The following is a 14,132-nucleotide window of genomic DNA, read 5'->3' on the forward strand; positions in this document are numbered from 1 at the left end:
TCCCCTCCCAGCCCACCCCACCTTAATCTTTGCCTAGTTAATGAGTGAAAATAGGGATCTCATTTCAACTGGCCTTTTTTTTTTTTTAATTCCTAGTGAGATTAAACTCTGCATACCATTGGCCACTTGTCTTTTTCCTCTTGTGGAATGCCCTAGTCAAAAATCCCTTTGGAGATGTTCCCATTTGTCTTATTGAGTCAGGCTAATTTTTTTTTTTCTTTTTTTCTTGCGGTACGCGGGCCTCTCACTGTTGTGGCCTCTTGTGTAGAGGAGCACAGGCTCCGGACACGCAGGCTCAGCGGCCATGGCTCACGGGCCCAGCCGCTCTGCAGCATGTGGGATCCTCCCAGATCGGGGCACGAACCTGTGTCCCCTGCATCGGCAGGCGGACTCTCAACCACTGCGCCACCAGGGAAGCCCTTTTTTACTTTTAAACCTTAAGTTTCTTTGACTTAAGAAAGCTAAATAATCAGGCACTATGAAAATTACTTAGTGAAAAATTGTGGGATGATGCATCCCCTGGGTGTGGTGATTGCATTTTATTTATTCATTCGTTCAAGTATTTTTGTGAGTTTATTTAGGGCCAAGAATTATACTGTCCTGGGGTAGGGGGGAGGAATAAGATACGGTACTGCACACCCCCCAGGGAACTTAAAAAAAAAGTTAAATATTTACTGACACTGTAAGTGCTTCAGCTTTTATGACTCACACTCGCAGACAATTACCTGCAATAATATTTAGTCTTATATCCTGGCTGAAAAAAATGATTTCCTCAACTTGACAGCTGAGACTTGGCTATTTTCAAGAAGAGCTCAGAGAATCAAGCTTGATCTCCTTCCTTCCACTCCCACTCTGCCTCTTCCTAAATCCCAGCGCATCAAAGATCATCCTGCACGATTTTCCACAGTGTCATTGGCAGGAGGTTGAAAGAAATTTAAGAGAATTTCACATGTGTTCAGACGTTTAACCCTCTCCTCTGCTTGCTTTCAGCGATGAACAAATGCAAGGGGGCAACATGGGGCGGAAAGATTTCTGGCGTAAGATGTTCAAATCCCAGAGTGCGGCGAGTGACACCAGCAGCCAGTCTGAGCAGGACACTTCAGAATGCACCACTGCTCACTCGGGGACCACCTCTGACCGGCGTACCCGCTCTCGGTCACGTAGGATTTCCCTCCGAAAGAAGCTTAAACTCCCCATAGGTAAAAGTATGTCTGTATTTATCTTATGGATTCTCTTATTCCCTGCAATGTCCTCAAACCAACTCACAATCAAAACAGAGCAACTCATGGGAAGGTAGAGAAAGGGAAAGCTTTCAAGTCACAAAGCCTAGGCTGACTCCTTCATTTACTCATTCATTCATTCATTTTTTTCAGCAGATATTTCTCAAACCTTTCCTATGAGCTTCTATGGTTTGCAAACACTGTGCTAGGATTCAGGGATTAAATGGTGAGCAGAATTTCACAATGCCTGACTTTGCTGAATTTACAATCTATTAGGGGTGACAGTCACTAAAGCAGATAATCATACAACTAAATAGAGTTGCAAACTATGAATTTTTTTGGTTGCATTGGGTCTTCGTTGCAGTGCTCAGGCTTCTCACTGCGGTGGCTTCTCCTGTTGTGGAGCACGGGCTCTAGGTGCATGGGCTTCAGTAGTTGCAGCATGCGGGCTCAGTAGTTGTGGCACTGGGCCCTAGAGCACAGGCTTAGTGGTTGCGGCGCATGGGCTTAGTTGCTCTGTGGCATGTGGGATCTTCCCGGGCCAGGGATCGAACCTGTGTCCCCTGCATTGGTAGGCGATTCTTAACCACTGTGCCACCAGGGAAGTCCCCAAACTATCAATTTTATGAGGGCACTATATATAGTGCCCTAAAAGCATGCAAGGATGAGACCTAATCTAAATGAGGGGGAGGAGAGGCAGGAATCAGGGAAGGCTTCCTGAAGGAAGAGATATTAAGATCTGCAGGGTACTTTCGAGAAGGAGGAAGGAGAGCACTCCAGGTGGTAGCAGTACAATGTGCAGAGGTATTAGGAGGGAGGGACATGGAAGAACTGAGACGAGTGGCTGCATGACTATGGTGAAGCCATAGGGACCAGAGCGTGTGGGCCTTGCAGGTCGGGTTGGCTCTTCATCCTACAGCCCTACAGAGCCGAGGTGGGATGTTGAACAGGGGGATAACATGAGAAAGTAAACTTTTTTTCTAAAAGATCACTGCATGGAAAACACATTGGAGGGAGCATGAGTGGATATGGGGGACCAGATAGAAAGCTGCCCTTGTACGCCAGGTATAAGTAATGGCTGTGTGGTGACCGTGTAGGTGGAGAGAAGTAGACATATTTGAAAGATACTTAGGAGGTAAAATCAACAGGACTTAACGGAAGATGTGAAAGCTGTCAAAGAGAACTGTATGGATTACGGTTTTAATCATGCAAGAGGCCTGGGTTCTTTTTGTTCTGATTTAGTCATGTAATTTTGTAGTCCAACACTGAATGTTTTTATTCAAAGCATGTACATTTCGAAGACAATTTGTTTTCACTTTTATTTACATCAAGTCATGTAACTTTCATTGCTTGTTGGGCACATGCCAACTTTTTTGATTAATCCATTTGGGAGAAAATGCTATAATGGTCTAATTTTTTAAAAATTATTAACTAGGAAACTGGCTGAAACGATCCTCCCTCTCAGGCCTGGCAGATGGTGTGGAGGACCTCCTGGACATCAGCTCTGTGGACCGCCTCTCTTTCATCAGGCAAAGCTCCAAGGTAAACAGGACATTACTTACATAAGAGAATGTTGGAGTCGCTGATAGAAAAATGTCAGGGCTGAGAACTTCTTAACACCTGGAGGGGCCAAATAAGGAGGAGCTGAAGAAATTCTCTTCAAGGTAAGTAAGTTTTGGAAACTTAAGTGAACTATGGAAACTAAGATGTCTTAGTATGAGGCAGTCATAGAAAGGAAAAAAGTGACAAAAACTATAAATAAAAATGTAATGCAAATATAGAGAAGTATATAGGTATTAATTCTCAGCTACTTTTAATACATGTATGAAATCCTTACATCTCAGGCTCCTATCCAAGGACACATAGGTGTATAGTGATTTCTTTTACACACACACACACCATTTATTTTCCTTCCCTAATTTTCCTACCATCTGAACCATTCTCCCCTTTGAAAAGGATAAAGAAGCTCAGGATGATTTTTCCCACTAAGTGCTTCTACTGTTAAGCATTGTAGTAGCATGGAGTTTGGAAAAGGTCATGATTCTTAGTGAAATCCGTTTCTGATAAGAGTCTTCCCTCTGGCTGATTCATGGCCTGGTTGCTGTAATTATCAGCATGTAATAGGAGTTACATTTCTTTATATACAAATTATTTGCTTATACTCTTTCTTCTTTGAATCTCACTAAAACCAGTTTTCTTCTATCTCTTTTTAAAGTAATATTTTGGAATTATAAAAAGATTATAGCAACCTTATAAGACATTTAGAAGATATATTTATAATTCCTCCTTCATATTCTTTTTACTAAAATTTGGCCAAGTATTTGAGAGTCTGTGAGGTCCATAGCTTCCTTGCTTTGCTGTAAACAAACACATTTTAAGTGTTAGGAAAAAAACATGTTATTGCACTTTAGTTATAGTACACATTATAAATTCATTTATACTGGTTCTTTCATAGAGATTTTAAATCTTCTATTTGGCTATCTTTTACTTTCATCTGATTCTCAGTTGTGGTGTTGGTTGTAAAGGATGAATATGACTTGTTCATAAATTTGAGTTTGGACTTTATCAGAATTAAACTCTAAGAATATCTCAATTGTTCACTAAATTATTTTCATAGGGCCTGATTATTTTACTTTCAATCTCTGACCAAGACTCTCCTTCAAATTATAGTTATAAGTGATGTCTTTTTTGGCACATCGGAATAAACTATACAGACTAGCTAACCAGATGTGGAAGCCAAAAGAAATGAAGTGACCTTTATATTCTAAACAACTTAATTTTCAAGGTAAAGGTTAGTATAAACACAAAGAATTTCCTTTGAATTGAGTTATCTGACTACTGTCCTTTTTTTTCTCAGGTCAAATTCACTAGTGCTGTAAAGCTTTCTGAAGGTGGACCAGGGAGTGGAATAGAAAATGGGAGAGACGAAGAGGAGAATTTCTTCAAGCGTCTTGGTAAATGTCACTTGGCCTAAGAATTACATGAAACTTTCATTACACGGAACAAACACTTGATTAGATAAAATGATCTACTTTCTATTTGCATTGATTTCTTACTCATTTCTTTCTCATGTGTGTTGTTTGTACTACTATTTATAGCTTCTCTATTTGTTATCAATTTGGTGCAACATTTATGGAAGTCCTACCATGTTCCTCATTCCCTAGTGGGCCCTGGGTGCACAAGGAATAAGACACAGCCTTTTCTTCTGCTCTTCTGTCCTTTATTAAAACCTGAGAGTTCTAAAAAAAAAACTCCAGGTATCCTTTTATCCACCCACCTATCTACTTAGGAATTCTGCACATTGTATCCCAGATGGGTGGCCGGCCACCCTCTGAACACTTCCACCAAGGGCAAGTTTATTACTTTACAAAGCAACCTGTTCCAGAACTAGACAGCTTTCGTTGTGAGAAAGTCTTTCCTTATGTGCTGAAAATATACTTATCCATAAATTTGACTCACTAGTCCTAGTCATGATATCTGTAGCCACACACACACACACACACTCATACCCACATAATGCCAGTTTCACCTATTATCTATTTCATGTTCTCTCTTTTGATCTCACTTCTGGTCATTAAATATTGTTGATTCCTTTTGTTTCCCTTACATAGAAGAGTCTCTAGATCCATCACCAACCTGATTTCATTTTACTATGTATTCTCATTAGATGATGTGCTTTACAGAATATGGTGCTTCAGATGGAATGCAATGCACTATATTTGACTTTAATCAGTGTAATAGATAGTGTAACTGTTAAGCTCCCAGGGATACAGCCAGTGGATGAACACAATTTAAGACTGAATTATCTGTTTTCACATCACAGAGTTGGTTTGTATTGAATTTTGGATTAACTTTTGCCACCTGTCCTTCACATGAACAAATATCATGCATTACTTTGATGTAGCCCTTATTCATTCTTCATCTCAAAATAAATAAAATGTATTGTTTCATTAACTTGGGGGTAGTTAAGCCACTTGTCCAGGAATTCTGAATCTTTTCTTCTCTACAATTGTGCTATAAAAATCCATCATCAGAGACATACACATTTCCCTATTTTCATCCAAGTTGTTGATATTCTCACAAAGCAGGACAAATACAAAAAAATAGCTCCTAGAGCACATGTAGTTGAGTTTTATTGATTAACAATTTGTGGGTACAGTTTTTCAGCCAACCATACATTTAATTTACTAGTGATCAGCAAGCACTTTCCTACTTTATACAAAAAACATCATTAGACTTTACTAAAAAATTATCTCACTGATATCTTTATAGCTCTGTCAAAAGGAGGAATGTAACAGTTCAACACGCTGTCTTCTTCAGTAAACTACAGTGGTGTCTATGATTACTTCTGTGTTGTTGTTTTTTTTAATGTTCTTCCCTATCCAATTCTCTCTTACAGAATTTGGCTAGGACACACATCAGGCTTATTAGTCTATGGTTTCAAGAATCTTCCTAATAATTGGGATCTTTGTCATTTTCAATCCTCTTGCACTCTTTCCACTCATGATATTTTAGAGATATATCTAGTGTTCAAAACTGTCGGTGTTATAAAGACATTTTTGTGGTGGTTCTTTAAGAATGAAGTATGGAACTAAAGTATGTTCTCTAGGTATGTGCTGTGTTAGCTGGATGTCATTTGACTAGTACTGTGATAGCATCTCCAGGTCATTTCTGTGCACTGGAGTGTAATTTGATGGAACTGGGGCTTAAACTCAGAAACTAGGGTCTTTCACATTTGGTGCCTTTATTTATTTGCTTGTTTGTTTGTTGTTTTTGGCTGTGTTGCATCTTCGTTGCTGTGCACGGGCATTCTCTAGTTGCTGTGAGCGGGGCCTACTCTTCCTTGCAGTGAGCAGACTTCTCATTACGGTGGCTTCTCTTGTTGTGGAGCACGGGCTCTAGGCACGTGGGCTTCAGTAGTTGTGGCACGTGGGCTCAGTAGTTGTGGCTCACGGGCTCTAGAGCGCAGGCTCAGTAGTTGTGGCATATGGGCTTAGTTGCTCCACGGCATGTGGGATCTTCCCGGACCAGGGCTCGAACCTGTTTACCTTGCATTGGCAGGCAGATTCTTGACCACTGTGCCACCAGGGAAGCCCGCATTTGGTGCCTTTTTTTTTTTTTTTTTTTTCCATTTTTTTTTAAGTTTATTTATTTATTTTTTTAATTAGTTTCTGCTTTATAACAAAGTGAATCAGTCATACATATACATCTGTTCCCACATCCCTTCCCTCATGCATCTCCCTCCCTCCCACCCTCCCCATCCCACCCCTCCAGGCGGTCACAAAGCACCGAGCTGATCTCCCTGTGCTCTGCGGCTGCTTCCCACTATCTATCTACCTTACGTTTGGTAGTGTATACACGTCCATGCCTCTCTTTCGCCTTGTCACAGCCCACCCTTCCCCCTCCCCATATCCTCAAGTCCATTCTCAAGTAGGTCTGCGTCTTCATTCCCGTTTTGCCCCTATGTTCTTCATGACATTTTTTTTTTTAAATTCCGTATATATGTGTTAGCATACGGTATTTGTCTTTCTCTTTCTGACTAACTTCACTCTGTATGACAGACTCTAGGTCTATCCACCTCATTACAAATAGCTCAGTTTCGTTTCTTTTTATGGCTGAGTAATATTCCATTGTATATATGTGCCACATCTTCTTTATCCATTCATCCGATGATGGACACTTAGGTTGTTTCCAGCTCCGGGCTATTGTGAATAGAGCTGCAATGAACATTGTGGTACATGTCTCTTTTTGAATTATGGTTTTCCCAGGGTATATGCCCAGTAGTGGGATTGCTGGGTCATATGGTAGTTCTATTTGTAGTTTTTTAAGGAACCTCCATACCGTTCTCCATAGTGGCTGTACCAATTCACATTCCCACCAGCAGTGCAAGAGTGTTCCCTTTTCTCCACACCCTCTCCAGCATTTATTGTTTCTAGATTTCTCTTTTTTTTTTTTTAATTAGTTTCTGCTTTATAACAAAGTGAATCAGTCATACATATACATCTGTTCCCACATCCCTTCCCTCATGCATCTCCCTCCCTCCCACCCTCCCCATCCCACCCCTCCAGGCGGTCACAAAGCACCGAGCTGATCTCCCTGTGCTCTGCGGCTGCTTCCCACTATCTATCTACCTTACGTTTGGTAGTGTATATATGTCCATGCCTCTCTTTCGCTTTGTCACAGCTTACCCTTCCCCCTCCCCATATCCTCAAGTCCATTCTCAAGTAGGTCTGTGTCTTTATTCTCGTTTTGCCCCTAGGTTCTTCATGACATTTTTTTTTTAAATTCCGTATATATGTGTTAGCATACGGTATTTGTCTTTCTCTTTCTGACTAACTTCACTCTGTATGACAGACTCTAGGTCTATCCACCTCATTACAAATAGCTCAGTTTCGTTTCTTTTTATGGCTGAGTAATATTCCATTGTATATATGTGCCACATCTTCTTTATCCATTCATCCGATGATGGACACTTAGGTTGTTTCCAGCTCCGGGCTATTGTGAATAGAGCTGCAATGAACATTTTGGTACATGTCTCTTTTTGAATTATGGTTTTCTCAGGGTATATGCCCAGTAGTGGGATTACTGGGTCATATGGTAGTTCTATTTGTAGTTTTTTAAGGAACCTCCATACCGTTCTCCATAGTGGCTGTACCAATTCACATTCCCACCAGCAGTGCAAGAGTGTTCCCTTTTCTCCACACCCTCTCCAGCATTTATTGTTTCTAGATTTCTTGATGATGGCCATTCTGACTGGTGTGAGATGATATCTCATTGTAGTTTTGATTTGCATTTCTCTAATGATTAATGATGTTGAGCATTCTTTCATGTGTTTGTTGGCAGTCTGTATATCTTCTTTGGAGAAATGCCTATTTAAGTCTTCTGCCCATTTTTGGATTGGGTTGTCTGTTTTTTTGCTATTGAGCTGCATGAGCTGTTTATAAATTTTGGAGATTAATCCTTTGTCAGTTGCTTCATTTGCAAATATTTTCTCCCATTCTGAGGGTTGTCTTTTGGTCTTCTTTATGGTTTCCTTTGCTGTGCAAAAGCTTTGAAGTTTCATTAGGTCCCATTTGTTTATCTTTGTTTTTATTTCCATTTCTCTAGGAGGTGGGTCCAAAAGGATCTTGCTGTGATTTATGTCATAGAGTGTTCTACCTATGTTTTCCTCTAAGAGTTTGATAGTTTCTGGCCTTACATTTAAGTCTTTAATCCATTTTGAGCTTATTTTTGTGTATGGTGCTAGGGAATGATCTAATCTCAAACTTTTACATGTCCCTGTCCAGTTTTCCCAGCACCACTTATTGAAGAGGCTGTCCTTTCTCCACTGTACATTCCTGGCTGCTTTATCAAAGATAAGTTGGCCATATGTGCGTGGGTTTATCTCTGGGCTTTCTATCCTGATCCACTGATCTATCTTTCTGTTTTTATGCCAGTACCAGACTGTCTTAATTACTGTAGCTTTGTAGTATAGTCTGAAGTCAGGGAGCCTGATTCCTCCAGCTCCGTTTTTCGTTCTCAAGATTGCTTTAGCTATTCGGGGCCTTTTGTTTTTCCAAACAAATTTTGAAATTTTTTGTTCTAGTTCTGTGAAAAATGCCATTGGTAGTTTGATAGGGATTGCATTGAATCTGTAGATTGCTTTCGGTAGTAGAGTCATTTTCACAATATTGATTCTTCCAATCCAGGAGCATGGTATATCTCTCCATCTATTTGTATCATCTTTAATTTCTTTCATCAGTGTCTTATAGTTTTCTGCATACAGGTCTTTTGTCTCCTTAGGTAGGTTTATTCCTAGATATTTTATTCTTTTTGTTGCGATGGTAAATGGGAGTGTTTTCTTGATTTCATTTTCAGATTTTTCATCATTAGTGTACAGGAATGCCAGAGATTTCTGTACATTAATTTTATATCCTGCTACTTTACCAAATTCATTGATTAGCTCTAGTAGTTTTTCGGTAGCATCTTTAGGATTCTCTATGTATAGTATCATGTCATCTGCAAACAGTGACAGCTTTACTTCTTCTTTTCCAATTTGGATTCCTTTTATTTCCTTTTCTTCTCTGATTGCTGTGGCTAAAACTTCCAAAACTATGTTGAATAAGAGTGGTGAGAGTGGGCAGCCTTGTCTTGTTCCTGATCTTAGTGGAAATGGTTTCAGTTTTTCACCATTGAGGACAATGTTGGCTGTGGGTTTGTCATATATGGCCTTTATTATGTTGAGGAAAGATCCCTCTATACCTACTTTCTGCAGGGTTTTTATCATAAATGGGTGTTGAATTTTGTCGAAAGCTTTCTCTGCATCTATTGAGATGATCATATGGTTTTTCTCCTTCAACTTGTTAATATGGTGTATTACATTGATTGATTTGCGTATATTGAAGAATCCTTGCATTCCTGGGATAAACCCCACTTGATCATGGTGTATGATCCTTTTAATGTGCTCTTGGATTCTGTTTGCTAGTATTTTGTTGAGGATTTTTGCATCTATGTTCATCAGTGATATTGGCCTGTAGTTTTCTTTCTTTGTGACATCCTTGCCTGGTTTTGGTATCAAGGTGATGTCGGCCTCGTAGAATGAGTTTGGGAGTGTTCCTCCCTCTGCTATATTTTGGAAGAGTTTGAGAAGGATAGGTGTTAGCTCTTCTCTAAATGTTTGATAGAATTCACCTGTGAAGCCATCTGGTCCTGGGCTTTTGTTTGATGGAAGATTTTTAATCACAGTTTCAATTTCAGTGCTTGTGATTGGTCTGTTCATATTTTCTATTTCTTCCTGAGTCAGTCTTGGCAGGTTGTGCATTTCTAAGAATGTGTCCATTTCTTCCAGGTTGTCCATTTTATTGGAATAGAGTTGCTTATAGTAATCTCTCATAATCTTTTGTATTTCTGCAGTGTCAGTTGTTACTTCTCCTTTTTCATTTCTAATTCTATTGATTTGAGTCTTCTCCCTTTTTTTCTTGATGAGTCTGGCTAATGGTTTGTCAATTTTGTTTATCTTCTCAAAGAACCAGCTTTTAGTTTGGTTGATCTTTGCTATCGTTTCCTTCGTTTCTTTTTCATTTATTTCTGATCTGATCTTTATGATTTCTTTCCTTCTGCTAGCTTTGGGGTATTTTTGTTCTTCTTTCTCTAATTGCTTTAGGTGCAGGGTCAGGTTGTTTACTCGAAATGCTTCCTGTTTCTTAAGGTGGGATTGTATTGCTATAAACTTCCCCCTTAGAACTGCTTTTGCTGCGTCCCATAGGTTTTGGGTCGTCGTGTCTCCATTGTCATTTGTTTCTAGGTATTTTTTAATTTCCTCTTTGATTTCTTCAGTGATCACTTCGTTATTGAGAAGTGTATTGTTTAGCCTCCATGTGTTTGTATTTTTTACACATCTTTTCCTGTAATTGATGTCTAGTCTCATAGCATTGTGGTCAGAGAAGATACTTGATACAATTTCAATTTTCTTAAAATTACCGAGGCTTGATTTGTGACCCAAGATATGATCTATCCTGGAGAATGTTCCATGAGCACTTGAGAAAAATGTGTATTCTGTTGTTTTTGGATGGAATGTCCTATAAATATCAACTAAGTCCATCTCGTTTAATGTATCATTTAAAGCTTGTGTTTCCTTATTTATTTTCATTTTGGATGATCTGTCCATTGGTGAAAGTGGGGTGTTAAAGTCCCCTACTATGATTGTGTTACTGTCGATTTCCCCTTTTATGGCTGTTAGTATTTGCCTTATGTATTGAGGTGCTCCTATGTTGGGTGCATAAATATTTACAATTGTTATATCTTCTTCTTGGATCGATCCCTTTATCGTTATGTAGTGTCCTTCCTTGTCTCTTCTAATAGTCTTTATTTTAAAGTCTATTTTGTCTGATATAAGAATTGCTACTCCAGCTTTCTTTTGATTTCCATTTGCATGGAATATCTTTTTCCATCCCTTTACTTTCAATCTGTATGTGTCTCTAGGTCTGAAGTGGGTCTCTTGTAGACAGCATATATATGGGTCTTGTTTTTGTATCCATTCAGCCACTCTGTGTCTTTTGGTGGGAGCATTTAGTCCATTTACATTTAAGGTAACTATTGATATGTATGTTCCTATTCCCATTTCCTTAATTGCTTTGGGTTCGTTATTGTAGGTATATTCCTTCTGTTGTGTTACTTGCCTAGAGAAGTTCCTTTAGCATTTGTTGTAAAGCTGGTTTGGTGGTGCTGAACTCTCTCAGCTTTTGCTTGTCTGTAAAGGTTTTAATTTCTCCATCAAATCTGAATGAGATCCTTGCTGGGTAGAGTAATCTAGGTTGCAGGTTTCTCTCCTTCATCACTTTAATTATATCCTGCCACTCCCTTCTGGCTTGTAGGGTTTCTGCTGAGAGATCAGCTGTTAACCTGATGGGGATTCCCTTGTGTGTTATTTGTTGTTTTTGCCTTGCTGCTTTTAATATGATTTCTTTGTGTTTAATTTTTGACAGTTTGATTAATATGTGTCTTGGTGTATTTCTCCTTGGATTTATTCTGTATGGGACTCTCTGTGCCTCCTGGACTTGATTAACTATTTCCTTTCCCATATTGGGGAAGTTTTCAACTATAATCTCTTCAAATATTTTCTCAGTCCCTTTCTTTTTCTCTTCTTCTTCTGGAACCCCTATAATTCGAATGTTGGTGCGTTTAATGTTGTCCCAGAGGTCTCTGAGACTGTCCTCTGTTCTTTTCATTCTTTTTTCTTTATTTTGCTCTGCATCAGTTATTTCCACTATTTTATCTTCCACCTCACTTATCCGTTCTTCTGCCTCAGTTATTCTGCTATTGATCCCATCTAGAGTATTTTTCATTTCATTTATTGTGTTTTTAATCGATGCTTGATTCATCTTTAGTTCTTCTAGGTCCTTGTTAACTGTTTCTTGCATGTTGTCTATTCTATTTCCAAGATTATGGATCATGGAAATAGAATCTTGGATCAGCTTTACTATCATTATTCTGAATTCTTTTTCAGGTAGACTGCCTATTACCTCTTCATTTGTTAGGTCTGGTAGGTGTTTATCTTGCTCCTTCACCTGCTGTGTGTTTTTCTGCCTTCTCATTTTGCTTATGTTACTGTGTTTGGGGTCTCCTTTTTGCCGGCTGCAGATTCGTAGTTCCCGTTGTTTTTGGTGTCTGACCCCAGTGGCTAAGGTTGTTTCAGTAGGTTGTGTAGGCTTCCTGGTGGGGGGGACTAATTCCTGTGCTCTGGTGGTTGAGGCTCGATCTTGTCTTTCTGGTGGACAGGTCCACGTCTGGTGGTGTGTTTTGGGGTGCCTATGGCCTTATTATGTTTTTAGGTAGCCTCTCTGCTAATGGGTGGGGTTGTGTTCCTGCCTTGCTAGTTGCTTGGCATAGGGTGACCAGCACTGTAGCTTGCTGGTCGTTGACTGAAGCTGGGTGCTGGTGTTGGGATGGAGGTCTCTGGGAGATTTTCGCTGCTTGATATTATGTGGAGCTGGGAGGTCTCTTGTGGACCCGTGTCCTGAAGTTGGCTCTCCCACTTCAGAGGCACAGCACTGGCTCCTGGCTGCAGCACCAAGAGCCTTTCATCCACCCGGCTCAGAGTAACAGGGAGAAAAAGTAGAAAGAAAGAATTAGTAGAAGAAAGAAAGAGAGAGGGAAAGAAAGGAAGAAGGGAAGAAAGGAAGGAAGGAAGGAAGAAAGAAAGGAGGAGGGAGGGAGGAAGGATGGAAAGAAAGAAGGAAAGAAAGGAGGGAGGGAGGAAGGAAAGGAAGAAAGACAGGAGGGAGGGAGGAAGGAAAGAAAAAGAAAGTGGAAAGAAGAAGGGTGGGAGGGAGGAAAGAAAAAGAAAGAAGGAAAGGAGGAGCGGAGGGAGGAAGGGAGAGTAGGAAAAAAAGAAAGAGCAGGTAAAGTAAAATAGAATAAAGTATGAAATATAGTAGCGTTATTAAAATTAGAAAGTAATTATTGAAAAAAAAAAAAAAAACGGACCGATAGAACCCTGAGACATATGGTGGAAGCAAAGCTATACAGAGAGAATCTTACACAGAAGATTACACATACACATTCACAAAAAGAGAGCAGGGGGAAAAATCAAAAATCTTGCTCTCCAAGTCCACCTCCTCAATTTGGGATAATTCGTTGTAAAAAGAGGAAAAGGGCGAGAAGTCTGAAATCTTGCTCTCTAAGTCCACCTCCTTAATTTGGAATAATTCGTTGTAAAAAGAGGAAAAGGGGGGAAAGTCTTAAATCTTGTCCTCAAAGTCCACTTCCTCAATTTGGGATGATTTGCTGTCCATTCATGCACTCCACAGACGCAGGGCACATCAAATGGACCGTGGAGCTTTAATCCGCTGCCTCCGAGGCTGCACAGAGAGATTTCCCTGCCTCTGCTCTCACAGCTCCCGGGTCTCAGCCTTGGACCTGGCCCCGCCTCTGCGCGTAGGTCGCCGGAGGGCGTCCGTTCTTCGCTCAGACAGGACGGGTTTAAAGGAGCCGCTGATTCGGGGGCTCTGGCTCACTCAGGCAGAGGGGAGGGAGGGGCGCGCAGTGTGGGGCGGGCCTGCGGCGGCAGAGGCCGGCGTGACGTTGCAGCAGCCCGTGGCGCTCCGTGCGCTTTCCCGGGAAAGCCGTCCCCGGGTCTCGGGGACCCCGGCAGTGGCTGGGTGCACAGGCCCCCCGGAAGGCGGGGCGGACAGTGACCCGCGCTCGCACACAGGCCCCGCGGCGGCGGCGGCAGCGGCGGGCCGCGGCGGGCGGCGGTGGCGGGCGGCGGCGGCGGCGGCGGCCCACGCCCGTCTCCGAGGTCCGTGCCTTACCCGCGGCTCGTGCCTGTCTCCGGCGCTTCCCCAAGCAGCCCTCTTAATGCCCTCTCCTCGCGCACCAGGAAACAAAAGGGAAAAAAGTCTCTTGCCTCTTCAGCAGCTCCAGACCCTTTCC

General features: G+C 41.1%; 1 protein-coding gene across 5 annotated transcripts in view; it reads left to right on the forward strand.

The window, feature by feature from the left end:
- Window positions 1-14,132, forward strand: part of UNC80 (unc-80 homolog, NALCN channel complex subunit) — a gene marked incomplete at both ends in the record, with an annotated part of 248,689 nt that overhangs the window by 65,961 nt on the left and 168,596 nt on the right. For 3 of the 5 annotated variants that reach the window (XM_081242187.1, XM_081242190.1, XM_081242191.1), the window contains 3 exons: window positions 991-1,205; window positions 2,656-2,762; window positions 4,078-4,174. In XM_081242187.1, the coding sequence (XP_081098313.1) occupies window positions 991-1,205; window positions 2,656-2,762; window positions 4,078-4,174 (419 nt within the window). The remainder of the gene's footprint in view (window positions 1-990; window positions 1,206-2,655; window positions 2,763-4,077; window positions 4,175-14,132) is intronic. The other 2 variants (XM_081242188.1, XM_081242189.1) reach the window with 1 other exon arrangement.

This window comes from Mesoplodon bidens, assembly GCF_964165515.1.
Source record: "Mesoplodon bidens genome assembly, chromosome: 8".
NCBI lineage: Eukaryota > Metazoa > Chordata > Mammalia > Artiodactyla > Ziphiidae > Mesoplodon > Mesoplodon bidens.